The sequence below is a fragment of the Amblyomma mixtum genome, chromosome 1, assembly GCF_055824585.1.
Source record: "Amblyomma mixtum isolate Tamu chromosome 1, ASM5582458v1, whole genome shotgun sequence".
Lineage (NCBI taxonomy): Eukaryota > Metazoa > Arthropoda > Arachnida > Ixodida > Ixodidae > Amblyomma > Amblyomma mixtum.
In genome coordinates this window covers 273,575,310-273,602,235 of record NC_143012.1, presented here as the reverse complement: position 1 = coordinate 273,602,235, position 26,926 = coordinate 273,575,310, and the positions used below count along the sequence as shown (strand labels likewise).

Below are 26,926 nucleotides of genomic sequence, written 5' to 3'. Positions count from 1 at the left end.
GCACGTGCAACCCGACGGAACCATCCAATAAACATTGTTCCTTTCAAACCACATATAGATTGCTTTAAAGAAATTTTTTCCCTCTAACTGTTGAAATTTGGAATCGATTGGATGCCTTACTTCGCTCATTGCCAATTGAAGAGTTCGTTGTTCAGTTGCCTAACAAATTTGACCTGTTGATCTGTTTTTAGTACTTCTATGTTATCTATTTCTATGCTACCCATGTTATTTGTTTTTACTAATGTATGTACCCACTCCTGCTATGTCTCTCCTCCGAGACATCAGTATTTGTAAATAAATAAAAAGCTGTTTCGATTAACGAGACGGGCAGCACGGCCCCGTCTAGCTTACCGACCGTCGACAAAGAGACGATGAAGACCAGGCCTACTACGACAAGTGAGCTTTCCTATAGATAATTTTCTTGCTTATTCTGGAAGTTTCTCGTAACGCGCGTCGTAGAATGTACCACCACGCGGGGATACCGCGTACGCCGGCTGTGCGATCCTTGCACCATAACGGCGATAGTGTTTCAGTACTGCGCCATCACAAACAAGGGTTGACTTCATTCTGGAGAAATTTTATCCTCAATCACCGCAATCCAGATGCCGGCCAATCACGAACTAAACTGCTAGTGACCATAACACCTCAAGGACTAAGCAGCCGCAGTGCCGAGCAACAAAGAGACGACGCCGACGTTTTGTTCTGCACTACATCACATCCTTGCTAGTCACACTTTGAAAGCCGTTTTCCTTTCCCGTATTTCGCACTACTTATGTGGTGGCGGGTGTCTGTTGGAGAATAATAGTTCTTGCGCATTGCAATCCTATACACTCCTGATCCGAACATCCATAATCAACACTGACAACAAGACACCGTCATGCTTATGCAACCTGCTTCCGGCATTCGTCATTGGGCGGTACGCTATCTTCGCACACCGCCTGCGAGGTTTTGACTCACGTGCTGCTGGCAGGAGCGGCGTCAGTCTTGCACAGCGTATATGGCACCTAGCGCCGCTTGCCGGCACAGCCGCGAGTTCCTTCCGGCGTGTCTCGCCGTCGGCCGACACACACACACAGGTTGCTGAGAGCGACGAAGCCAAACCGGCTGTCCCTTCTCTCTTCCACCGTGCCCTTCTCCTTTTCCTCGTGGTGGCGGAGTCGACTGCCTGTAGAAAGCCGGCACGGGCTGTGCAGTCAACAGCCTTGCTCGGCACGTGTTGGCCTCTGCGGCCTGAAATGCTCGGCCGCCTGGGTCGCACATTAATAGACTACCACCGCGCGGGCCAAGGCGGTGCTGCATCAAGTCTTCGTTGGTCTGCCGCTGTGTTCTACGTGCGGTTAGCGGGAGTGTCTGGGTTTATGCTATAGTGCATACGCATAGAGTCACGGCAGCCTATGTTTCAAATGTTGTGAAGAAGGGACATTTGCCGGAACATTTACCGTCTTGTGTGTCGGCACCAAAGGCACCCATTGTTTCTGCGCTACAGGAACGTGGTGGAAGCCCGGTTCATAAAGTGTTTCCAGAATACCTTCTCGAAGTTATGGGTTTCGGAAGTATCCCCGTGGCTTCTGACGGTCCCTGTCGAAGGGGTAAGTACGCCAAAATGCCACTCGTTGTTTAGAAATAAGCTTTGCGCCAAGTATCAGGAAGAGAATGGGGCAAAACGCGACATAAAATTGGCAAATCATTGCCTTCTTTTAGTATTCATAGTAATAAGCAAACGCATATTGCAGAATTATTTGGCATTCTCCTGGAATCACGCTCGGTACACATGAAAGGGCCGCCTGGAACGCACCACAGCAAAATATTACAATAAAAAATCAGTGGCTCTGCTTGGCGTCTCCACGTGCCAAAACGTTCTTCTCTTTGCTCAGGCGTCTCCGCCGCTCATTCACGCGCGGCTCCTCGCGCGGTGGCGGCGGCCAACTCTGACGTCATGCGCCGCGCACCTGCTGTTGCTCTCTGGTTTCGCGCATGCGCACTATCGGCCTCCCAGGCTCATGGCGAAATGCTCGACTGGGTAGCGTAGTGTAGCTCTCGCTACAAAAGTTTGAAATGTCGCATTTTGCTGACAGTGTGTCGTCATGAGTTACCATCCTTCCTCACCGGAAAAAGGACGGCGCTTAGGTTTTAAAAGAAGTTGGTACATTTTCTTCCTCTCACACTGCCTCATCACTTCCGTTACTATTTTGTGGCGGGCGTCTTTAGGGACGCCGCAATGCTTGGGGCCACGGGCGCTCCTTGATGCTGCCCGAGGCAGCATCGAGGCAGAGCTTCACAGCAAGCAATAAAATTAATATTGAAAAAAGGCAGCGCAGGAAACAAAGGTACAGAGACGAGGCGACACGGACGGTGCTCAACTTTCAACTTTATTGTGGGCCAATCCACGAATACACAAGAACTGAACAACCCGCAGTCATCAACTACACATGCGGAGATAAGTCCGCTATTTGTCGCATAGGGAGATAAAAGCGCTGCTGACACACTGGGCGTTTACATGAGCCCGACAAAAGTCGGGTTAAGCAGGCTGTCGGGCCGAGAACCGGTTGTCGGGCTCATGTATACGCTAGGGGGTCGAGCAAAGGGACCGTCGAGTCGAGCTGGGCCAGCCCGACTGCAGGGGGTGGGTTGGCTCTGCCCGACCCGGTTGGAAGGAGCATGTATACGCTGCCGCATCGGCTTAGCGCCTCCTCTCCTGCCTCCTCTCTTGCCTCCTCTCCAGTCTGGCTGGCGCTTTGCAGGAACTCGGAGCACTCGGCGCGCGCGCTCTTTCTTACGGCCTGTGCATGAGGGGCGCAGCTGCTACCAATCAACGCAACTCTCCGGGGGCTGGTTCGGTTATTTTGCACATATTGCTGAACGGATGCTCCGAGTACTGAACAAGAACTTGACAACCATATCTTATGCAGCCACTGCTATCGGCACGCAAAGCAGGGAAATAGTGGATGGATCTCAAAACATTGAAGTCGGCATGCAATGATGGCGCATATTATTAGCGAATAGGGCTGTATCATTTGCGACTAGCAGGAATAAAAGTGAGGCAAGATATTACAGGGCGAAGCCACGGTTAGGAAAACATTTATTTTCATCTTCAGGCCTCACACAGTCTCTGTCGATACTTGGAAATGTATGAACAAAATAACAGCACTTGCCGTTTGAAAACATTCGAAGTATCTGTGTCATCTGTTCTCACTGCGTGAAACACACCAGATCAGAAAGATCCTTTGCTCTTTGGAACTCCGATATCGTTTCACATACTTAGAAGGACTGAAAACAATAACAGGCGCTGCTTGTAATGACCTATACAACATTGTCGTGAGGCTCGCAGTTCAAGGGATGCCAGTTACAGCCTTAAATGCTTTCGCGTTGGCTTGTGGATGAAACCAGACGGCTTTTCATTTTGGTTTGTCAATTTTGTTGCGTAGTTGACGAGAAGAATTCGGAGAAACTTCTCAGAAATGAGGTGTGTTAAGCATTTGGTGTGGCTTCTGTGAACCCATTCCGGGCAGCATAGGACGGGTGAATCTTCTAGATGTGATTCAACGATTAGTTGCAAGACTTCGAGAATTTCGATCGTGGGAGATACTTGACCACCTTTAAAAAAAAAAAAAGAAACGGCGAAATCACTAGAAACCCCGGCTTTCGATAGTGGTGTTCACCATGCTTTGTTCTCTCGGCGCCTGCTCAGGCCGTAAGAAGAGAGCGAGAAAGCGCGCGCGTCGAGACCGGCCGTGCTCGGAGATATTTTTTCCGGCAGCGGAGACACCCATTGGAAATCAAAGCGAGCCGCTGCCGGCCTCGAAGACAGCACGCACGTGAACGGGCGAACCAACCGACCGGAAAGAGCAGCAGTCGGGAAAGGGAACTTTTCGTCTGGGCGTTCCTCCTCCTCTAGCATGCGTGTGGTTTGCTTGTTCGACGCTAGGGGTAGCGACGATCTCTACTCGAGAGAAAACCGGTTCATGTAAACGCGGTAGGGTCGGGCTGATCAGCCCGACATCTGGCGCACCCCGACCCGACCCGCAACGTCGGGCTCCATGTATACGAGGCTACAGGCTATCCCGAGATTACAAATCTGTTTTGATTCCGCGATCTCTCTGGTCAGGCGTTTTTTGCTCTTACTGGTGATAACGGTGCTCTCAAGATTAGGGGAAATTATTGCAAGTGGCTAGCGAGAAACCCTTCCTAAACGTACATTTTATATGTTCTTTGTGTGTTCTCTCAACCTATCGTTTACGCAGACGCAGCCACTGAATTTCGTGAAACCAATACAACTTTCGCTTCATGATTACTTGTAAATTGTATATTGAGAGGTTTAACGTTCCGAAGCGATACATGGGCAACGAGGGGCTCCGTAGTGGAGGACTTCCGATTAATTTGGACGACTAGGGGTTCTTTAACGGGCGCTGACTTCGCACAGCACATGGGTGCTTCATGGGTATTGTCTTTCTTTCTTAGCCTTGTTGAAGGGCCATTACAGGGGTGGGAACAAAACAGAAAGCAAGATTTCCAACAAATCTTAAGAGGCCAAAGCTAAATGCATACAAACAAAAACTGATCATACCGGATAAAAGAAATATGTGGTTATACGTATAAGCTAACATTGATTACGCCGGACAACAGCAATGTATGCAATCCGTACAGTACACTGTAGCACACACACACGCAAAAACAATGCTAAGCTCAAGCTCACTTAAAATATTTGAAGGATAATACTACAGACAGACACAAACAAGTGGAAAGCGCTAATTGGTTAGCACACTGCACTGCCGGAATGTATAACAGAGTCGAAGTTAATCAAAAAAGCATTGACGGAAGCAAACTGAACAAGTGAATCGGGAAGTACGTTCCATTCCTTTATCGATCTGGGAAAGAAACTGTACTTGAATGCATCGTTACGGGTTACTGGAGGCGGAATATACACGCTGTGGCGGTGTCTAGAGGTTTCATTAGTACGAATATCAAAATAGTTAATCTTGTTGATCCTCTCCCACCGCTCGCCGACGCGGCACACTGGGGGATTGCCGTCGATTGTTCAAGACTGTCCGAGTCGTTTCTACGCGATGTTGACGCCTTGCGTGTGGAGAAAGTTCCAGATGCTCCTCGAATCCACTCCCGGCCTTTGACCAATGAGGACGCGGCCCAGCGCGAGAAGGAGAAGGAGACTGCACAGCCGACACTGTGTGTATGTGCACGCCTGCCTTGGCCCAAAGAACAGACAGACGTGGAACGAGCCTATATAAGAAGGGCGTCGAACGCCCGAGCCGCCGGCAAAACTTCAAAAAACAAATTGTGTTTTGTTTGTTTTCCTCTCTCTCTTGTGGTAGTGCACTTAAAGTGCAATAATTCTTTGGTATTGTGATCTCTCTCAAGTGTAACTTTACTGTTAGTGGAGTGTTTCTTGAAGAAGGAATATGTCTGAAAAAAAAAATTGCCGATGATTACGTTATTTTCTAATGCGAAATTGGAGCGCAGCTCATCAGCTGTTCCAGCTTTTCTATAGATTGAGGCAGAGAATGCGATCAAGACATGTATGTACAATTACAGCTTTTCGATAGATTGGGGCAGAGAATGCGATCAAGACATGTATGTACAATTACAGACAGCTTTTTATTTTTCAGACATATTCCTTTTTCAAGAAACACTCCCCTAACAGTAAAGTTACACTTGAGAGAGATTACAAAACAAAAGAATTATTGCACTTTAGTGCACTACCACAAGAGAGAGAGGCAAACAAACAAAACAGAATGCAAACGCAGAAACGGGCGCCTGAAAGCTGCGCTCTAATAAAAAGCTGTCTGTAATTGTAAATACATGTCTTGCTCGCATTCTTTGCCTCAATCTATCGAAAAGCTGAAAGAGCTGATGAGCTGCGCTCAAATTTCGCATTAGGAAATAACGTAATCGTCAGCAATTTTTCTTGTTTCTTTTTCTTTCTTGTTTTTACATGTGAAGACGCAGACCTAAGGGTACTGCACCTTTTCTTGCGCATGCTGTGACGTCGTGGCGTGTTTTTATACTGAAGGATGGAAAAAAATAATTGTTAGAGCACTTCAAGATGTGTGTGCGCGCGTGTGTGTATGTGTGTGCGTGTGTGCGTGTGTGTGTGTGTGCGTGGGTGCGTACGTGTGTGCGTGCGTGCGTGCGTATGTCAATCATATATATGTTGGTTCCTCTATATATATTCCCCACTGCCTGACCGATGCGGCGACAGTTTTCCAGGCTACATTCGTACAAAAATTGTGAGCAACCGTTTATTGTCGTACAGCTTTCCGGGGGCTTGAGGCTAGCATATGACAGGATTCCAACCAACGGCATATGCACTTTGAGTTGTATGCGTTCCCAGACTTTACTTCTTCCCTTATGCCGTGGCTGATGCCTCCACCGAGATATGAGCCAGTTACTGCGCATTTTGTTTCCTCAAAAACCAATTTTCGCTTTTAAATTATGACGCAGCTGTAGTTGTACACCTTTGCGGGTGGTGTCGTAAGATTTCGCGTTGCATTTAGCATACGTCCCTTAGCCAGGTTGGAGGCTAGCTCGCTACGGGTATCCGAACCGAGTGTCCGAGTGTTTCCCTGGGACCTTTGTGCATTCAACATTTGTGGAATCAGGGTTCGGAGACGCGTCTCGTTTCATTTCTCACTGCGCAACCATCTTCGAGGTCGAACGCTCACGATAATGCTGTCGACTTCACAGCACGTAAGTAGACTTGAGTGCACTCTCAATTTTTTACTCTTTATGTCTACAAAATGGCGTCCTGGCCAAACGGGCCAGGGCGGCTGCTTCGTCCAGCGAGGTCCCGGACTCCATTCATGGAAACAGCCCTTTTTGGACCCGCCCAGTCTCATTCCCTGAATAAAGCCGCCGCGGTGGCTCAGCGGTTATGGTGCTCGGCTGCTGACCCGAAAGACGCGGGTTCGATCCCGGCCGCGGCGGTCGAATTTCGATGGAGGTGAAATGCTAGAGGCCCATGTACTGTGCGATGTCAGTGCACGTTAAAGAACCCGAGGTGGTCGAAGTTTCCGGAGCCCTTCACTACGGCGTCTCTCATAGCCTGAGTTGCTTTGGGACGTTAAACCCCATAAACTAAACCGAACCATCATTCCCTGAATAAATGTTCTTCGCCTACATCTGGCTATCTTTAACGTGCTTAAGAAGGGGTACTGCGCAAAAAAAAAACACGGACGAGAAGACAAGGACGGGCGTCCGTGTCGTCCATGTTTTTTAGAGCAGTACCCTTGCTCAACCATGTATGACCGACTGGCCCAACAGCAAGCACTCTTTAACGTGCACTGACATCGCACAGCACACGGGTGCCTTTGCGCTTCGTCTCCATCGAAACGTGACCTCCACGGCCAGATTCGAACCCGGCGAGAGGCGACCACACTTATCTCGTCTGGTCGCGGCCCCATGCAACTGCTTATGAATTCTTCCAGATCGTTGCAGTTTCTTTTGGTTCCATATCTCGAAGGTTTTTTGCCAGCTATAAATTGGGCGCGAGCGAGAGCGGCAAGGCGGCATTCGCTTCGACGACCGCCAAGCGCTCTTGCTGCTGTCGCCTCCGCCAAGCGACTCAGTTCTTTGTGAGCGCAGGTCCGCCCAATGAAGAGTTTATATTGGTAGCCCTTTTCGCTAGCTTCTTGACTTCCGAACTGCCCTCACCGCCTCGTGACAATATAATGTAACCTCAGCTTGCATAGCATTTTTATAACATTTTAAGACTCAGTGTGATTTGGGTCGCTGCTTAGCTCAACATGATTGCACCATGGTATCTGTTTCATCTCCTGAGTATTTTTTTTTATTCATCTCTGCGTTCCAATGAGAGGCTGCAGGCCACGCCGCTCACCGTAACAGGTGTCTCCGGCTTGATTTCGACTTTGGCTCTTTAACGAGCACCGAGCTTTCGGGGCATCGGATTTTTGGGCGCATGTCCGTACTCGGTGCAATTTTACGCGAACTGCGCCATGAGAGAAGCGACGAAGCAGCCAGAAGGAGTCGCTGCCGTACGTCTCCCGATTAACGTGACCACCCGGGGTTCTTCAACGTCCGCGGACATCGCACACATTCCATCAAAATGGGGCCGCAGATTGAAGCCGCGAACACGGGCTCACCGGCGGAACGCCGTGGCAGCTACAATTAGCCACTGACGTTCCAGGCATCCACGATCACTGCAGGGATCCTTTCGGACCGAGGAGGAAAGGGCACGCGCGTTACACAACGGCGTTGGAGGCGCGAGAAGGAGAGCAGGAAGCGCTTCAGGGCGAACGCAGCGGCGCTCGCGTACGTGGGGCGAAGCGAGAGGACCCGAAAACCCAAATACAGGGGGCCACTATCGTAAAGGGGCCGCACTTTCTCCCGCGCTCAGAGCGACGCACACAACGAGCTGCCTGCGCACGGACACGCTTGGGAGGCACATCCCGTCGCCGACGTCCAGGTGAGAACGGCACGGTATGGTAACGCACGCCCTGCCTCTGTCGGAAGCCTGGTTGGTGCGGCAAATGTTTGTCTAGCTGTGTTGCAGTGTCCGCGTTCTTTATTGTCAAGGTCTGCAAGCTTCTGTAGCATGCTACTCGCGGACAACTTTCTGTGACTGCGAAGTTTCACGCTTTCCCAAGTGTGCTGTTCTCACGCCGTCACAAGCAAACCCCGCAGATCGGGAAGCCGTCTGCTCGCGTTCTACTGCATGGCCGCTGCAGGATGTGTATACTGAGCTTCCTTCTCTACCTACGCCCGCGGTACTTTCGTGCTCGGCGTTCGCGGTGCGCGTGTGTTTAACGCCCTGTAGGTGAATGCGCCTCCACATGGAGCTGAAGCCATAGTCTCGAAACGGCGGGAGCAACGAATTGTCGTGCATGTGAATGAGTTGCAGCCTAGGGATACTTTATGGTGCTATAGCCTGCGCCTTCGCTTGCGGCGAAAAAGGATGGAGGACGGGATATTAAGAAAGCTCGCGCGTGAGCTTAACTTCCAATGCGCTAAACGCCTCTGCGGTTTTCAGAAAAGCGCCTTGAATCGTCCAGTTCCGCAGTGGGCCATCTGCGTGCACATAATACGTTTCCAGAACCATGCGCCTGTGAAACACTGTGCAGGTCCGTTGTGAGCTGTGCTGTTTTAGCAGGCATGAGCATTCAGCTGCGGTGTACAGTTACGTAGCGTCTCCTTAGTAACGAGAGCTTTCCGCACGCGCTTTCAACTGCATAAAGAAAAAAAACGCAGATGCGTACACATACATCTAAAGGCTTTTGTTTTACCACTCAAGGCGGGCTCTCGGAGGAACACATGACCGTGAGAAGGCGTAGACGCAAGTCCATTTGGTCAACCGCCTCTACACGGGAAAACTACAGTCTTATGACCTTCGCCTTGCTCTCGCTATCGCTCTGTAAAAATCGTAGATTGAAAGTTCTTGGCTAAGCAGTGCTCCTGGATAAATACCGAGAAATGAAATAAAGCGGAGTGTGTGGACACAGGTTAACTAGGTATGGGATGTTGTGGGCCACGCGTCAGAAAAATTAAGTGTGGTCAAGAGAAGCACCGCTTATTTACTGTAGCCTATATTGCGACTAGGGAGGCACTAACTTCAAAACATCACATCATTAGTTTTTGTTTCTATATTTTGCTGTCGCGTTGGTGTACGCGCTGTGCACTGTGGAAGAACTGTTCGCTCTGCACGCTCCACAAAAATGGATGTAGTGTAGCTGCACAATGATGCTGATGTAAGGCAGTCTTGCTGGTTGACTACGCTAAAAATGTACTAAATTGTGTGTGTGCAGTACGCTGCGCAATAATGCATGCTTCAAAAAATGTCGTGACGCCGTAACTGGAAATAATACAGTCATTTATTTTAACGTTGACGTTCTGCGTACTTCCTCGACGCTTATTGTACGGCAGCTGCCCGACACAAAGCGACGCTACAGTGAAACAACTGAGAGCACCGCGCTACGTTCCTTGTTGGTAGTTCGCACGTATAACCCCTATATGGTGTTCATATACTAATAGCATGCTCCATAGCTTGCACTGTTTGAGTATGAAGGTGTTAAGACCGCGGTACAGTGCTCGGGGTTATGCGACAGTGTCCCTGCATAAGGTTGCCAAGATTTTGCAAAATTCAAAGAGCTCTACGCAAGTTAAAACAGTTGAGGGCTGTTGAGAGTCGCATGGCTTAGTCAGTGGTATTTTTGTTCGTTCGCGAAATCTAATTAATTATTAAATACTAATCAGCTACTTTTAAATTTTTCGTATCAAGAATAAAGTGTCAATACAAAAAACGTTGATCGCACTGAAAAACAGCCGGCCGGAATGTTTCACGAAGTAACGAGTTACGCAAAGTAGCTTTTTTTACTGACCTCGAAAGAAAGCTCGCAAAATACAGAAACTTCCGTGTGACAGCGGTGCTGCTTCGGAATCCCAAGGAGCGCCTCGGAAAATTGAGTCTACTTTTCTCCTGAGCGCTCCCCCCCCCCCCCCCCCCCCCCCTCCCACACCGCTTTGTGGGTGCTCTGCGCCAAAGACATGCGCCATATTTCTTTCGAGTGACGTACACAAAGCTGCGTAAATGGCACCTTGGTGCAAGCCAGCCTTTTTAGAGACAATCTGCAGCTTGCGAATTGACACTTTATTCCTGAAGCCAATATTTAAAAGGCTAACTAGGTAGCCCTTCCTAATTACTTTATTTTTGGAGAACAAAAGAATACCGCTGACCAGACCACGCGACTCTCATCAGTCTTCAGTTGGTTTCACGGGGCTAGGGCACTCTGGCTTTTTTAAAAGCCTGATTACTTTAGCTGCGACGCCTGGAATATGAATGTGACATTTGCCACGTGCGTCAAGTCGTTCCCAAACAACAGCCCTTCTCGTGCGCCTTCTGGCTGGAGAGAAATTAGATGCCACTTTTATATGGGAGCGTGTCCGGGGCCACTACAGCGCGTTGTTTCGTATCGAGGAATGATCGCGGAAAGGATTCGGCAGGTTGCCTTAATTCGTACAGAAAACGAGGCCGTACGGGTACGCGAGATATCTTTGTTTGACTTTGGCCAGTAGCCGTTGTGTTCCTTTTTCCTGAAATATGCCTCACCCTGATCAGATGGTCCTCTGCCGAAAGCTGCAGTGCAGGAAGTATACGATTACCATTCGCTTTTTGGCTACAGGCTAAGTTCCAATATTGGTCTGTGGGAGTGATTAGTAGACTTGAGAAAATGTGCAAGGAGACCTTTGCAACAATTACCCGAGCTGCTAAAAACTGTTTCACTTGGCCTGATAACGCTTGAGCTCAACACAAGACTTTCTGTGAGGCCTGAAGTATGCCTACTTCTTTTCTACCGGAAATGAAAACCTCGACCCGTCACGACAAACGTCGCCCACAGAACGAGAAGTAACATCGTCCTGCGCTATATCGCCTCCCTACTTGCTTCCTCAAGTTTTCAGCTGAAAGCAGCCAGCCAGGTCCATTGTCACGCGACAGTGCGGAGAAGAGTCGTAAAGTCGAAGTAGGCAGAGAACAGCCGTGGCTGGAGTTTAATCGCTGAGTTCGAAAGCTGAAAACCGTCCCCTGTGTATACGGACATCGGCAGCCGCTCCTCCTGACGCTGTCTAGCTTTTGAAGGGTAAGGACACATACTGGTTCGGCCCGACGTCACGAATGCCACCTTTCTGGGCACAAATTCAAATTCGTCATCGCATGATCTTTTTATTTTTTCTGATGTGGCTCCTGTTCACGTTCACAGCTTGCGTTAAAATGTTTTCGAACCTGTCTGATGCCTTCTTTTAGTATTTATGCGTAACCGGCCCTATGCTTTCGAGTTCATTTCTTATAAGAAGAGGGCTGAGTCAGGCTGGTTGGTTCATGTTGAATGGTACAACAAAACAGCGCTGACGGACGGGACGGATACCCCGCCGCGGTGGCTCAGTGGTTACGGCGCTCGGCTGCTGACCCGAAATACGCGGGTTCGATCCCGGCCGCGGCGGCTGAATTTCGATGAAGGCGAAATTCTAGAGGCCCGTGTACTGTGCGATGTCAGTGCACGTTAAAGAACCCCAGGTGGTCGAAATTTCCGGAGCCCTTCACTACGGCGTCTCTCATAGCCTGAGTTGCTTTGGGACGTTAAACCCCAATAAACCAAACCAAACCAAACGGGACGGAAGAAGAAGAGACAGACACATGCGCTGATGTCTGTCTCTTGTGTCGCATGTGTCTGTCTTTACTTCTTCCGTCCCGTCCGTCAGCGCTGTTTTGTCCTACCATTCATTTCTTCTCATGCGTTGGCATGGTGTCAATATCCTGATCTAGTCACAACGCGGTGCACCGCGTTGTGACTAGATCAGGATATTGACACCAGGATATTGACACCAATTATTACGCGCGGACCATGGTCCGCGCGTAATAATTACTGTTGCTGAGGTCACTTTTTTGTACACGCTGTCAATGCGTCCAATCATTGCTACGATCTGTTTTTAATTCCATAGATAAGTGCCAGCCAGTCGACAGGAGTTGGCAGATATATGTTTCGACTGGCGCCGTCATTCCCATCGGACGCGCTACCGAAAACCACCCTCGGCGGGTTGTCTATACACACTGGAGATTTTCACGAAATTGACGCCCCATACTGCGGCCCTGCTGCGGAGTGGGATTCCCGCTGCGTGCCGCTGCTGCTGCATAGTAAACATTTTCCAATTTCGTCCCCGGAGCGTCGTGGCAGAAAGGAAGCTCGGCAGCACTGTTGCGTTCCCTTTGTACGTCACAGAGATGGAAACGCCTGGAAGTATCATTCCACTGCTGAACGAACCGAAGATAAGACAGCTTTGGGTGCAGAAACTGGGAATTGGCAAGCCAATCACAGCGCCGATGGCTATTTTTTATTGGCGGCATTTTCAGGGAGTCTTCTTTCTTCCAGGTAAAGACTCGATGCCATTACAACCTCCTTTGGTTTTAAAATTGAACGACTAGCGAGGTAATCGCAGCTGGACGTTGTAATTGCTACCGCGATGCAACCGTAATGCTCGCAGAATTGTATCTCGTCGTAAACCGAGCTGCAATTAAAGCGCCGCCATTATGTTTTACCTCTCTGCGTTTTTTTTTACTTTCCCATTGGGTACCTTCAATTCTAAAGACTCGTGTTTCGCAGTCCTCAAAACAAAAACATCGAAGCGAAGAGACCGAAGCGGCGAGGAAGCGCATTTGAGAAAGTATGAGCCGTAGGGAAAGAAAAAAATTAACAAAGCGGCGAGGCAGGTCGAGTTAACTCGTTGGAAAGGGGTGGGTTTACATGCTAGACCCGATCGATGAATTTCACTTGATCCGTTTCATGACTCGCAATTTGATTACCGGCAAGCGGAAGCTTGCGTCCATCTACTCGCGCCTTCCGAGGGTGCTCACCCGACGCCCGACTCAATGGTATACGTCTCAGCGGAGAATCAGAACGCTCTTTTCACAGGCAACGAAGAGAAATTTTACATCAGGTACTGGATTTCACGGCAAGTGCTTCCGATGAAGCGAAGCTCCATATAAATAAGAGCAAAGAACGGGACCTTAAAACGGCACTTACGAGCTGTTTGTTCCTCAACACAGCGTTCTAAACAAGTTTGCTCACGAATATACGTTGCTCTAGTGAAGTGACGGCCACCCGCAAATGCTACGGGGGTTCAGCTTGCTGGATCGAAATCCAAGCACATGACGGTCGACAGCGAATCCATCGCGAACCATTCTTTAGCTATCAGCGTTATGCAATGATTTCAACTACGCGCACACCTTCAAGGAAAAGATGAGCCTCAATCGTGCAACCACGGAAACTTGTTAATGCGCCATCTTGGCTCGACTGCGGCGCCGCCCATAGACCGTGAAGATCTCCTATATTTCATGCTTCATATCAGTTCACTTTCCTTACTGCGCAGTATGACTGATTTACGAAGATGCAGGACAGCTCTAATGAGGAAGTCTGAAAAGATTAAGCGCTTTCCTACGTCTTACACTGGAGCCATCGCACTGTATTGAGCAGCAGTTTGGACGAAACAGCGGCTTAACTAACCGTCCAAAACAAAGAGACCGCTCAGCGAACAATGGCCTTCGCCGAGATCTCTTTCCTGTTGCGTCAGCGTTGCTGCATGGAACGTATGCAAATTCCCAGCAGCTTATGTATGTTTGTTTCGCGCAATTCTTTCTAACCTCCTTCCTTACGCAAGCGTCTTACACCATTTTAGATGCAGGATGATGTGATGCCATTCTGCAGGCTGTCGTGTAGTTACGGTTGAAACGTCCGAAGGAGGTTGTAGCCGGAACGCTGAATGTAACAAGACAGCCCTGACACCGAAAGATGCAGAGGTGGCTGACCTCACTACTATCACAACTGCTCGCTCATCCTATTGCCATTTGGTTGAGGCAATAACAGCGCGTAGTAGTTTCCCAAGCTCCGGCGACCCGGTTAAGTGGAAGCGCCGACCCTCACGTTAACTGCAGACAGGTCACAGAGCCATACGCTTGAGCAGTTCATAAAAGAAAGTTAAAGAAAAAAAGCAGCGTCGATCTAAGGTGAATTTCAATCGCTTCCGTGCGAGCGCGATCTACTTACTCTCTAGCTCTGGCAAAATGCCGGAAATACAGACAGTGTCGCGGGCTGTACTTCGCAGACGCGTTGAGCGAAGATGGGGGCAGTGGGTGCTTACGTTCGATGGATCTTGACTCGGGTTGACCCGTTTTGGCCTCGCAAATGGATTCTCGGGCGCTGGAGCCATACCGGAGCTGCTTGGAATCAGCGGAGGCCCAGAGGCGCCAGAGTGCGGTAGCGGGGTACATCTGTGGTTGATGGTAATCCTCAGACGCTTCGCAATTTTGTTGGTGGGCGTCGGTGACGTCATCAGAAAGGACAACAGGCGCGTGAGCAACAAAGGCGAGTCGGCTTTGAATTCCTCCGCCTTACTTGGACAAAAAAAAAGGGAAACAGCAAGGCTGTATTTTTTATTGTGTGCGCGCCCCTTTTGAAGTACTGGCTGGCTGTCCTGAGTGCGTCAAACGAATACGCTGTAGCAGCTCCCTCAGGAATTAACGAATCGTCTTAGCGGGTGACGGAAGGAATAAGCTGCTCGATAATGTGTTTTGCTAATGTGCTGTAAACAATAATCTCACAGCTATCATTACGGAGTCCGCAGGACAGGTAGGTGGTAGGACGGCCAGGCAGGATACCCGCAAGTTTTGTCAGGAGACGAAAGATCTGATTAAGAAACACCAAAGCATGAAGGCGTATAACCCCACAGACAAAATAGAACTAGCAGAGCTATCAAAGTTAATAAATAAGGGCAAGGTAACTGACGTAAGGAATTTTAATATGGATATAATCGAGCATGTTTTAAAGAACGTAAGTAGCCTAAAAGCTGGGAACTGAAAACTAGACAGGCAAAAATCAGACTTATGCGTTAAGGGACAAAGAGGGAAATGTCATTGGCAACATGGATTACATAGTTATTGCTTGGTTTTTTTGGTTTATCGGGGTTTAACGTCCCAAAGCAACTCAGGCTATGAGGGACGCCGTAGTGAAGGGCTCCGCAAATTTCGACCGGCTGGGGTACTGTGCACTGACATCGCACAGTACACGGGCCTCTAGAATTTCGCCGTCATCGAAATTCGGCCACCGCGGCCGGGATCGAACCCGCGTCTTTCGGGTCAGTAGCTGAGCACCGTAACCACTGAGCCACCACGGCGGGGCGATTACATAGTTAAAGTAGCGTAGGAGTTCTACATAAACCTAAACAGTAGCCAATGTAATCAGAACGTAAATGAGAGACAGTATCACACAACAATGGGACATCCAGTCAGTAATGAAAAACGAAGTAAAGAAAGCCTTAGGAAATCTGTTGAAGGACGGAGGGGAGATTGTGCTAGAAAAACTAGCCACCCTGTATACGCGACACCTTATGACCTCGAGCGTACCAGAAGGGTAATCTTAATCCATAACAAAGCAGATGTCAAGGACTTAAAAAGCTACAGACCGATCAGCTTATTGCCCTCTGCTTATAAGGTATTTACTAAAGCGATCACTAACATAGTCAGGACAACCTTGGACTTCAATCAACCAAATGATCAGGCAGGCTTTCTTAAAGGATAATGGACAATAGACTATATTCGCACTATCAATCAGGTGATAGAGAAAGGTGCAGAATAACACCAACCCCTATATACTGCCTTCATAAATTACGAGAAAGCATTTGACTTAGTCGAAACCTCAGCAGCCATGCAGGTATTACGGAATCAGGATGTAGAAGAGCCTTATGTAATACTGGAAAGTATCTTTAACTGCAGCAGGGCTATCATAGTCCTCCATAATGTCAGCAATAAAATTCCAATAAGGAAGTGCATCAGGCAAGAAGACACGATCTTCCCAGTGCCATTCACCTCCGAACAGTTGGGGATAAGAGTTAGTGTCGAATGCCTTATAGTTTATGGTTTTTCAGGGTTTAACGTCTCAAAGCGGCTCAGGCTATGAGGGACGCCATAGTGAAGGGCTCCGGAAATTTCGGCCACCTGGGGTTCTTTCACGTGCACTGACATCGCACAGTACACGGGCCTGTCGACTTTCGCCTCCATCAAAACTCGACTGTAATTTCCCATTCGCTGATGACTTTGCCTTGCTAAGTCACTCAAAAGATTAACTGCAAATCGTGATCAATGAGTTAGTTGACTAGACAGGCAGAGAAGAACGGTGGGGCTAAAACATGCACAAAACCAAAGTGATGTTCAACAGTCTCGCAAAGGAACAGCAGTTCACAAGTGGTAGCTAGGTGCTGGAAGTCATAAGGGAATACGTCTGCCTAGAGCACGTAGAGGCCCCAGAGCCTAATCGTGAGAGGGAAATAACTAGAAGAATAAGAATGGGGTGGAGCGCATATAGCAGGTTCTCTCAGATCACGAACGCAAAGAGGCAGGAAGAGGGCAAAGTGAGTCAGGGAACAAACTCAGGTTAATGCCATTTTCGTCGAAATCAAGGGGAAGAAATGCCGCCGCGGTGGCTTAGTGGTTATGGTGCTCGGCTGCTGACCCGAATGACGCGGGTTCGATCCCGGCCGCGGCGGCTGAATATCTATGGAGGCGAAATTCTAGAGGCCCGTGTACTGTGCGATGTCAGAGCACGTTAAAGAACCCCAGGTGGTCGAAATTTCCGGAGCCCTTCACTACGGCGTCTCTCATAGCCTGAGTCACTTTGGGACGTTAAACCCCATAAAACCAAAACCAAACCAAGGGGAAGAAATGGGTGTGGGCAGGGCACGTAATGCGAAGGTAGATGACCGATGGTCTTAACAGTAACGGAATGGATTCCTAGAAAAGGCACACGTAGCAGGGGGCGGCCAAAATTAGGTGGGCGGATGAGATTAAGAAGTTTGCTGGGATAGGATGGCCGCAGCTGGCAAGGGCAAAGTTAACTGCAGATATATGGGAAAGGCCTTTGCCCTGCAGTGAGCGTAGTCAGGCTTATGATGATGATGAATGCGTTTTGGTCCATGAAGCATAGGACACGACAAAATGAAAAGTAAGCGGGACTTCAGTAAACAAGCAGTGCACAACAACAGAGCAACAGGCACATGCGCTGTAAGACAAAACGTATGCAACTGAAAGCATCTGCTTCAGGCAATTGCCACGGCTGACTGTACCGGCAACGAAGTGGTTCGTAGATGTCAACGTTATGCTTATAACGCCTAGTAAATTTTTTAAATGATATCCACTTTGCAAGTACGCAGTAAGCCATATTTATTGACTGTCACTGAGGGTGTCATTGGTAAGAGTGTTCATTTAATTTTATTTTACGGATTCCTTTGGTCGAAATGCCTTCGAAAATTCGAGTTAGGTGAACAAGTAAAGCATGTGAAGGTTTTTTCGTGATATACAGTTTTGCGTGGCGCGCTTGAAAACACCACATGCACTCTTGGTCACATTTATGGTCCAATTTATGTTTGTAGCCAGTAGTCGTTTGTTCGCTTAAACTTATTCAGAAGAGCAAGTGCGTGGGCCATGCACGGACTTGTAACTGTTATTTGAGTTGAAGCAAATATGAGGTGATAACATCAAGATGCTCCGCTGTCAGGTGGTACAGGATTCAAAGCAAGCATTACTGCGTAACGGGATGCTCATGCAACGAAACAACATTGTGAAGAGAAGCAGGTCATATTAAAGGCGGCCATAAATGTCCATGATTAATTTTTTTTTTCTTGTGCGTCGTTTAGTAGCCCTACTTAAGATTGAAAGTTGTTGGTATCTTCCACGTCAGCACGCCCTTTTTGGCTGTATTGCAACCGGTATAATTGAGCAAATGTGACAAAGCGCGGAAATAGAATCAAAGCAGATGTTTTATGTTCACTTTGCCAGCAACGAACATATGTCCCTCACGCACGACAGTTCTTGGAAAACTGTCCCACACCCATCTATTAGCGCCCTTTCCGTAGTTTTGCACGTGGACCGTTCAACAACAGATAAGCAACAAATAGAAAGAAAGAAAGAAAGAAAGAAAGAGAGAAAGGAAGAAAGGAAGAAAGAAAGAAAGAAAGAAAGAAAGAAAGAAAGAAAGAGAGAGAGAAAGAAAGAAAGAAAGAAAGAGAGAGAGAGAGAAAGAGAGAAAGAAAGAAAGAAAGAAAGAAAGAAAGAAAGAAAGAAAGAAAGAAAGAAAGAAAGAAAGAAAGAAAGAAAGAAAGAAAGAAAGAAAGAAAGAAAGAAAGAAAGAAAGAAAGAAAGAAAGAAAGAAAGAAAGAAAGGAAACGCGCCTACAGTAGTGACTGGTTCGCTCACACAGCCGCCGCATACTTTCAAACTTATTCAGTTGAAATGTCACTTGAACGAACTTCAGGGTACCTCAATGAAATGTTCGCTTTAATGAAAGTTCGCTCGCTTGAAGTGGGCATGCATGCACAAAGCGGAATACTTTGATATTAAGCAGTTAATGTTTCCTGAATGCACTTATTTCAGAGCACTGAAAACTGCACGCGTGTATTACATAGTGAGCCCTTATGATAAAATGCAGTCATTTGCTGCTAAGCTTTAGGTATTTTGTTCTGACATTCAAAACATAAGGCACTCTTTTACTTCAAAAACAAAACAAATACGCTGCTTCACAAAACGCGATTGCTGTCTGCCTAAAGGTACACTAAGACTATTATACAGCGAGTCATGCTAGGAAAGTGAGCTAACCAACACGTAAGCTAAGCTAAGTGAGCTAACCAACACTGCTTGGGCTATACAGACCAGCTATGTGGCCGTACGTACAAACGTGCGTGCAGTTTCGAAAGCTAAGGGGCGCGGTTTGCAAGTTACGTGCTTTAGAAACTATGCATCCTGACCCGGAAGCAATGCTTTCCAAAATGTTCGCTGAACTGAATGTTGCAGTGTGCTGCAATTTGTTCAACTTAAAATTCTTTACATGGGATGTAATGGCGTTTAGGCAGGGGTTTTTGCTAGGAACCCTGAAAATTCATTGAATTGTTTTTTCTTTCATTGTACTTTCAAACAATCTCGCAACGTGCATGCAGTGAGCAACCATTCATCTTCATATCCTTTTTTCCCCTCTTTATCCATCGGTATCAACCTAGCATCGTATTCGTAACGAGAGGATCAGCGTCACAGCTGATTTCGGCATAGGGAAATGTATACGGTTAACACGACATGAAAACTGATCCGGATTGATACATTAAAACAACTGTACCAGCCGCTGTGGCTTAGTGACTGGCGTTCGTTTGCTGTTCCCAAGGTCACGGGTTCGGTTTCGGCCAGAGCGGTAATCGTATTTCGCTGGAGGTGAAGTACAAAAACGGCCGTGTGTTGTGCGATGCACAGCGCGTTAAAGAAATCAAGGCGCTCTAAATTCATCCGGGGCTCTCCACTACGGTATCTCTCACAGCCCATGTGTCGCATCAAAGTTAAACTCTTGAATTTACAATTTACAGTTTTTGAAAACAATTATATTTCAATTACAGTTTAGTTTTCTCTTTTCACCCCTGTAAATGAATGGATCAAATGACGCCACGGCTCCGCTATTGCCGGCATCTGTCACCTGACTTAGAGGACTATAGAAATAAACAGAATCTGCAGGAAAAAAAAAAACGCTGTATTTGTTATATTCGACTCACCTAGCCTCCGAATAACTGCGACGACTTTTCGGTCTTTTCGCTCCTGGCTGTGCCAAGTTATTTTTTTTTTCTGACCACCGAATTATGGTATGCCCATGACGTCGTTTGGCAGTTACAAAGTTTGTCACTCCATTTCCTTCCCTTGTTGTTTGCTAATACATGGTTCTCGAGTGCTTGCACCCACTTCTGAGATGTCTGGCAAAGAATACAGCTGTATTTGTTAATGGATAAGTGTATCGTGTCGGTCCCTGTGCGCGCTGAATGCTTCATTACAATTCGATTCCCGCTGTGCCGCAGGGGAGGAGGATGTCCTCCCACCCGCTTCGGGTGGCCGTGTTGGGCGCCGGACCGTCGGGCCTGGCCGCGGCCAAGTCGTGTCTCGAGGCAGGCCTCGAGCCCGTGGTGTTCGACCAGGCGGACGGTCTGGGAGGCCTGTGGCGCTTCCGCCAGGACAGCGCCCCGGGACAGCCTTCGGTCATGCGCACCACGGTGATCAACTCGAGCAAGGAGCTGACCGCCTTCAGCGACTTCCCGCCGCCCGCCCACTTCCCAAACTACATGCACCACTCGGTGCTGCTCGAGTACCTGCAGATGTACGCGCAACACTTCCGGATTACCGACAAGATCCTCTTCGGCCGCCAGGTGGTGCGGCTCACTCCCGCCCACGACTACGAGCAGAGCGGCAGGTGGGTGACGACGAGACAGCGCGAGTGACGCAGTAGTGACGCGGTAACAAGTCCCCAGTCTGCCGGCTTGCTCTTGCGATGTGTTGTCGGCTACATGCGGCGCCCCTGAAGCTCCGATGCCCCGGAAGGGCGGGCGAGGGAATCCTCCGCTCCTCTAAACATCTGGAGCTTAAGCGGTGCCCTGAGTGGCCCATAGCACCCCTCGACAGCAAATGCGTAGACTTTTGACCTAGGCTGTGCTTATACTTGACATCTAAACTATAGAAACAAGCAATAAAAGCATGCACCTTGTGCTTCCTCGTTTATCCACGCACAGAGGGTTCACGTGTCTTGAATCATAACCTTTCTCTTTTCCAACTTGCGCATGGAAAGGGTAACTGCAGCCAGGATTCACTAGTATCTGTTCTCAGCTGCGCGTGTCTTGTCCCATTCAACTACGAAAGATGCAGGCGGCTCAGTCCTGCCTGCTGCGAGCGCAGGTCCTTACACTCGTAATCCTCGCAGGTGGGAGGTGACTGTGAAAGAGGTGCGCTCGGGCGTCGTCAGCTGCTCGTCGTTCAACGCCGTCATGGTGTGCACGGGCCACCACGCTTTCCCGGCGCGGCCGGCGTCGCTACGGGGCCTGTCGCGCTTCGCGGGCCCCGTGTTGCACAGCCACGGAGTGAAGGACTGCGTCCGGTTCCGTGACCGCCGGCTCCTCGTGCTGGGCGCCGGCAACTCGGCCATGGACATCGCCACCGAGGCCAGCCTCTTCGCTGAAAAGGTACGGCACACTTGTCGCTGTGGGACAGACAATTCCAGCCAGCCGTTCTACGATATTTATTCTTTCCCGGTTTTCTCTTCACCACAAGTTAGCACAATTGAATGGTGCTCTGAATTATTTGCAACAAGGCCCGCCGCGGTGGCTCAGTGGGTACGGCGCTCGGCTACTGACCCGAAAGACACGGGTTCGATCCCGGCCGCGGCGGCCGAATTTCGATGGAGGCGAAATTCTAGAGGCCCGTGTACTGTGCGATGTCAGTGCACGTTAAAGAACCCCAGGTGGTCGAAATTTCCGGAGCCCTCCACTACGGCGTCTCTCATAGCCTTAGTCGCTTTGGGACGTTAAACCCCAGAAACCAAACCATTTATCTTGATTGATTGCACCCGGGACGAGCCGATCTACGTTGTTCTAGACTGTTGTGGTTACATTGCTCGCCGTATCTCGAAAGTTCGTCGTCGGCTTTAAACTGAGCACGGCCGAGAGCGGCAGGGTGCGAAGACCGCCGAGCACGCTTGTTGCTGCGCCGCCGCCGAGTGATTCAGTTCTTTGCTGGCGGAAGTCAGCCCGAACAAAGTTTCGTTTGAAAGCCCTTTTCGCTGCCTTCCTACTCGCTGACTGCCGTCGCCACCATGTGACAATATTCTCACGTGTGGAGCTTTCTTACAGAGGCCTGCGGAGGACAATTAGAGACAACTGTTCTGTGATCATTATTGTTCTGACGTTTATTTGGATATAGCTTAATGCAGTCGAAGAGGAAATTATTTGAAACAGGCACGTTACATATCGTCTCACGTGCGCACGTATGTTGCAGAGCACGCGGGGGGCAATGCCAGATAAATGTTCTGTGATCACACGTCCAGCATTTTTTGGGCAAAAATTTTGACTACAGGCATATTGAAAGGTACCGTTATAGGAATGTTGAAGGCGCAGTGGTCTATATTCTTGCGATGCGAAACGAAATCTTAAAAATTTCCTCCATCGATCGCATCGAGCAGTTAAGACTGCCATAGAAAACGAATGGGGAGCGCTTTTGACGATAACGAAAGCGTTAATAGAAAACAAAGAAAAACTTGGAGGGCACTGCAGTCTGCTGTACTGGAAAAATGCGAAAGCATTTGCGTTTGAATATCAGCAACTTTTTTTTGCATGTCATCGTTGTCACGTGACATTTATCCCGTGACAGGAAATTATATGAAACAGGCACATTACATATCGTCTCACGTGCGCACCTATGTTACAGAGCGTGTGGTGGGCAATTCCAGACAAATGTTCGGTGATGATTATTGTTTTGGGATTTATTGTTCGATAGAATACATTACACTCGAGCACGAAATTATTTGAAGCAGACATGTTACTGATCTTCTCACGTGCGCACCTATATTACAGATCATGCAATGGACAATTCCAGACAAATGTTATGTGATCATTATTGTTTTGTCGTTTATTACAGCCGAACTAGAATTAGTTCCGAGGCCGTTACTAAACCGAAACAGAAGTGCTAACGCGCCAATCTTAATTGTCCGTCCGTCATTTTTGTTCTAGCATTCATTGTTCTGTGACGTCTGCAACATATTATCGAGCGAAAATTACTGCTGCCGTGTGTTTTAAGCTACCACATTGATTGTCTCCTCGCAGTCGTCAGAAACTGGAGATTTACCGGTACTAGCCGCCGCGGTCGCTCAGTGGTTATGGTGCTCGGCTGCTGACCCGAAAGACGCGGGTTCGATCCCGGCCGTAGCGGTCGCACTTCGATGGAGGCGAAATGCTAGAGACCCGTGTACTGTGCGATGTCAGAGCACGTTAAAGAGCTCTAGGTGGTCCATATTGCCCGGAGCCCTTCATTACGGCGTCTCTCATAGGTTGTTTGGTATTTCGGGAAAGGAAATGTCGCAGTATCTGTCTCACATATCTCGGTGGACACCTGAACCGCGTCGAAAGGGAAGGAATAAAGGAGGGACTGAGAGAAGCAAGGAAAGAGGCGTCTCGCAACCTGAGTCGCTTTGAGACGTCAAAACTCCATAAACCATAAAGTAGATATACTAGACTACGCGACACACCGCAAGACGCACAAGGTCTCCCTTTGACCAAGCTGAACAGATGTGCCTCAATAGCCTAGGGGTAGCTTGTATGACTCGCAACCCAGGGGTCATGTGTATCTTCCAATCGGGATTTCAGGCATGCGTGATGTCCGTGCACAATACCTGCCGCCGATTGCAGTGCACGAGGTCGCGGGATCGGATACCGCCAGCGGTGGAGCGTCATTTGCACATCGCTTTCTTTCCTATTTTCCTTTCCCATCCCCTTTTTAATCCCCTATGGGGCCAAAATGAGTCATCCGTCACAGAATTCAGTCACGTCATAAATAATCTGTCCCCTTGACCTTGTCCAACTTAGCAAATAATCAAAATATGCAAATCAATACATGGAAGCTTGCGATGAAAAAGAAATAAGCATGATTTAAGAGACCAAAAAGTAACGCTAACAAAAGGCAAACGTCATATGAAATTGAGATGGTTACAAAACGCAGATAGATGTCAGTGTCAACAAATAAAATGTTTTAGTAAATTAACAGTAAGCAGCATGGTTCTAGATTATATACCATTTACAAACAAAACAGCAGAAATAGAGAAAAGTAAAAAAAGAAGGCAAAGTTAGAACGTTACTACATTAGACATGCAAACAAGCATAGTTTCACTGCAGTTTAAAGTAATTACGAGGAAAGGCTAGTTTTCACCATGTATGGTAAAGAATTCCAAGCAGACATGCCTGAGAACAACACTCTCTGCTTACCATAGCTATTTTAAACTTTAGGTAAGAATAGATTATCATTCTCTGAAAATATCGTTATGTGGTTATAGGTAGAAGAGATTTAATATGCTCACGAAATGCTAGAATAACTCAGCCGGGAGTGGTATTTTTTCTTTGTACGAATAGAAAAATACTCGGGTTATCGATAGGGCTAGACAATTCGTGTGCTTCCCGGTTGTCGACAAATTGTGCATTAGAACAGTGCGAATTTGAAGTTGGAACCCTCGTATCGAGAGCGCACAAGGCAACGAAACGTTATAGCAAACCACTGAATGGTCATTCGACAATGGCATGTATCGTTATACCTACCAGTCACTATGCTATCCCTCATTTATTGCGGCCATATTGTTTCGGAAAGTCATACGCGCACGTTTTTCCGCCCTACGGATCAAGCGAATCTACGCGTCTCCCCCCGCTCACCGTCGCTGAGATCGGCAAGAGTGTACACAGTCCGCTCCGCACTGCGCGTAAGACGCCTCGCGGCAGCCACCGGATTCGATATCGCGACCGAGATTCGGGCCTGTGGGGTTTGCGGGCCACAAGCTCTGGCTCTATATCATTGAAATAGCACTCCCGGCTGAGCCGAGAAAACTGCTCGCAGAGCATACCTCACAGTGCTCCGTGGCCTCGCGCGATGCGGTAACGCCGTGATGCGCAATCGGCACCAGTGTTCTTTCAGTGACACAGAGCCCGCACTTGCGACCCTCATATCAAGCAGGCCTCGGTCAGCCGCGAAGGCAGTAGCATCCTCGCTCGTGGCGCTTTTGAGCATGCGATCTTGAATGCTGTCGCCAGGCGTCGCACGCGCAGTTCGGAGCGCCCGTCGGACCACTCTAGACAAGCGCTGTCGACCCCGTACATCGTGGCGCACGGCGCTGTCTTCGTGCACGACCGACCATGCTGCACCGAAGGCACGGAGGAGGTCTGCCGGGGATTACAGCCAACGACTGGATGCCAAATAGCGTATACGGGATATTAAGGCGAAAGCCTTTAATGCCTCATACTGTCGTTAGCAGACGCGTCGGCAGGAGTGTCGACAGACGCGTCGGCAGCCGTGTTGACAGACGCGTCGGCAGATTCGTCCGCCATTCGGCGTCACTGCTTAAAAGGCTCAAGGTTCCAGCATGAATAAAGGCGCATCTAGTGAATGCATGGGCTTCATAAATAAATGGAGTAAAGTCAAGAAAAAGAAAATAAATAATAAAAATAAGGAAATAAACAAAAATAAAAACAAAATAAACATAAGATGTGAAAATAAAAATAAAAACAATGAAATTAAGAAAAGGAGCAAAAAATAAATAAAAAACAAAATATGGAAAATAAAAAAGTAAATAAAAACAAACAGTGGCCAGGAAACGCTTTAAGTGCCGCCTGAATTTTTAGAAGTTTAAACGCCATCCTTGCGCGTCAGCGAAGCCTCCCGATTCGCCGTTTCCTTGTGTTCCATGCCCTGACGACGCCACTTTTCTCGTTCCACTGACTGGACAGAGCCGCACGGCTCCAGAGCTTGCACTAAACGGCGGTACTCCATGTGGCCTGGAAGCCATAGAAGCTTTAACTTGATGTTCCTGGTTCTCGGGATCCGACGCCATACATTTAAAGCCCTTCGCGCGAAGCTCAGCCATCACAATTAGCTTCTGCTTTGAAAGGCTTCTCTTTCACATGTCACCATCAACACGTGACCCGTCTGACATTGTCCTATAAACACACAACATACCGAAGGTCCACAACGGTAGCAAGGGCATCCCGGAAGTCAGGAGCCCGGCACGGACGGTCCGTGAGGTCTGCATGAAAAAAACAAACACGGTGTTGAAGACAGCGTTACCGGTTGGGAGAGGATGCAGCACAATCCTTTAGTCGTCCGTGTCAGATCCAGCAATGGCAAGACCTCGGCCAACGGCCGATGCGCTGTTTCCAGCTAAGAACATAGTTGAACGTGCCCGTTCAGAACGACCTCTAAGACCGCTGCGGTGTGTACGGCTGTAAAGTGTGGTGAGGATATGTGTTGATGTTTAAGTAATTAAGAAATAAAAACCGAATATAAATATGCTAATTAGGCTTCCGAAATTGCGCGGAATGAAAAGGTGGTGTCATGGCGTTTCATTGCACTGAAACAAATGGCGTATGTAGCGGCGTAGTATGTCGTTCAGTGTAACCTAGACAGTGATTGGTAATCATGGAATTTGTGATTGTAATCGATGAACGTGAGCGGTAATGTCATTGTGGATTGGTAATCTGTGAGAAATGAGATAGAAAAGGAATCGAAAGAGAAAAAAAAATGTGCTATCACGTCCACTCTTAAAGCGATGCTTAAGCCCCCCCCCCCCTCCCCTCAATCTTTTATCCTCCGATTTTATTTCATTATAATGGCCTATTATCTAATTTCAACACGGTTTCAGACAAAGACTTAGCACAATTACACAACTGCTAGAGTTCACGCACGACATGTCTCAAAGCTTGGATCACGGTGGTCAAGTTGACGCCATAAAATATGATTTGTCTAAAGCATTTGACGCAGTATCTCACACTACAAACTTCTAAAGAAACTACAATCTGTTCTAAATAACGCTCGTCT

At 48.3% G+C, this 26,926-nt stretch overlaps 2 protein-coding genes across 4 annotated transcripts in view; one reads left to right on the top strand and one right to left on the bottom strand.

Annotated features, from left to right (window-relative positions):
* The window catches only part of LOC149371732 (putative serine protease 45), a 45,366-nt gene extending 44,254 nt beyond the window's left edge, over positions 1-1,112 (bottom strand). Inside the window, exon 1 of the mRNA XM_089566015.1 lies at positions 958-1,112. The gene's annotated coding sequence lies outside the window, so the exon portion shown is untranslated. The remainder of the gene's footprint in view (positions 1-957) is intronic.
* LOC149371730 (flavin-containing monooxygenase 5-like) overlaps positions 1-26,926 on the top strand; it is a 47,924-nt gene that overhangs the window by 1,365 nt on the left and 19,633 nt on the right. The window contains exons 1-3 of one of the 3 annotated variants that reach the window (XM_089566014.1): positions 1,525-1,589; positions 20,392-20,780; positions 21,285-21,543. In XM_089566014.1, coding sequence (XP_089422140.1) covers positions 20,401-20,780; positions 21,285-21,543 — 639 coding nt within the window. In that variant the 5' untranslated portion in view covers positions 1,525-1,589; positions 20,392-20,400. Of the gene's footprint in view, positions 1-1,524; positions 1,590-8,314; positions 8,438-20,391; positions 20,781-21,284; positions 21,544-26,926 lie in introns of those variants that run through there. The other 2 variants (XM_089566011.1, XM_089566013.1) reach the window with 2 other exon arrangements.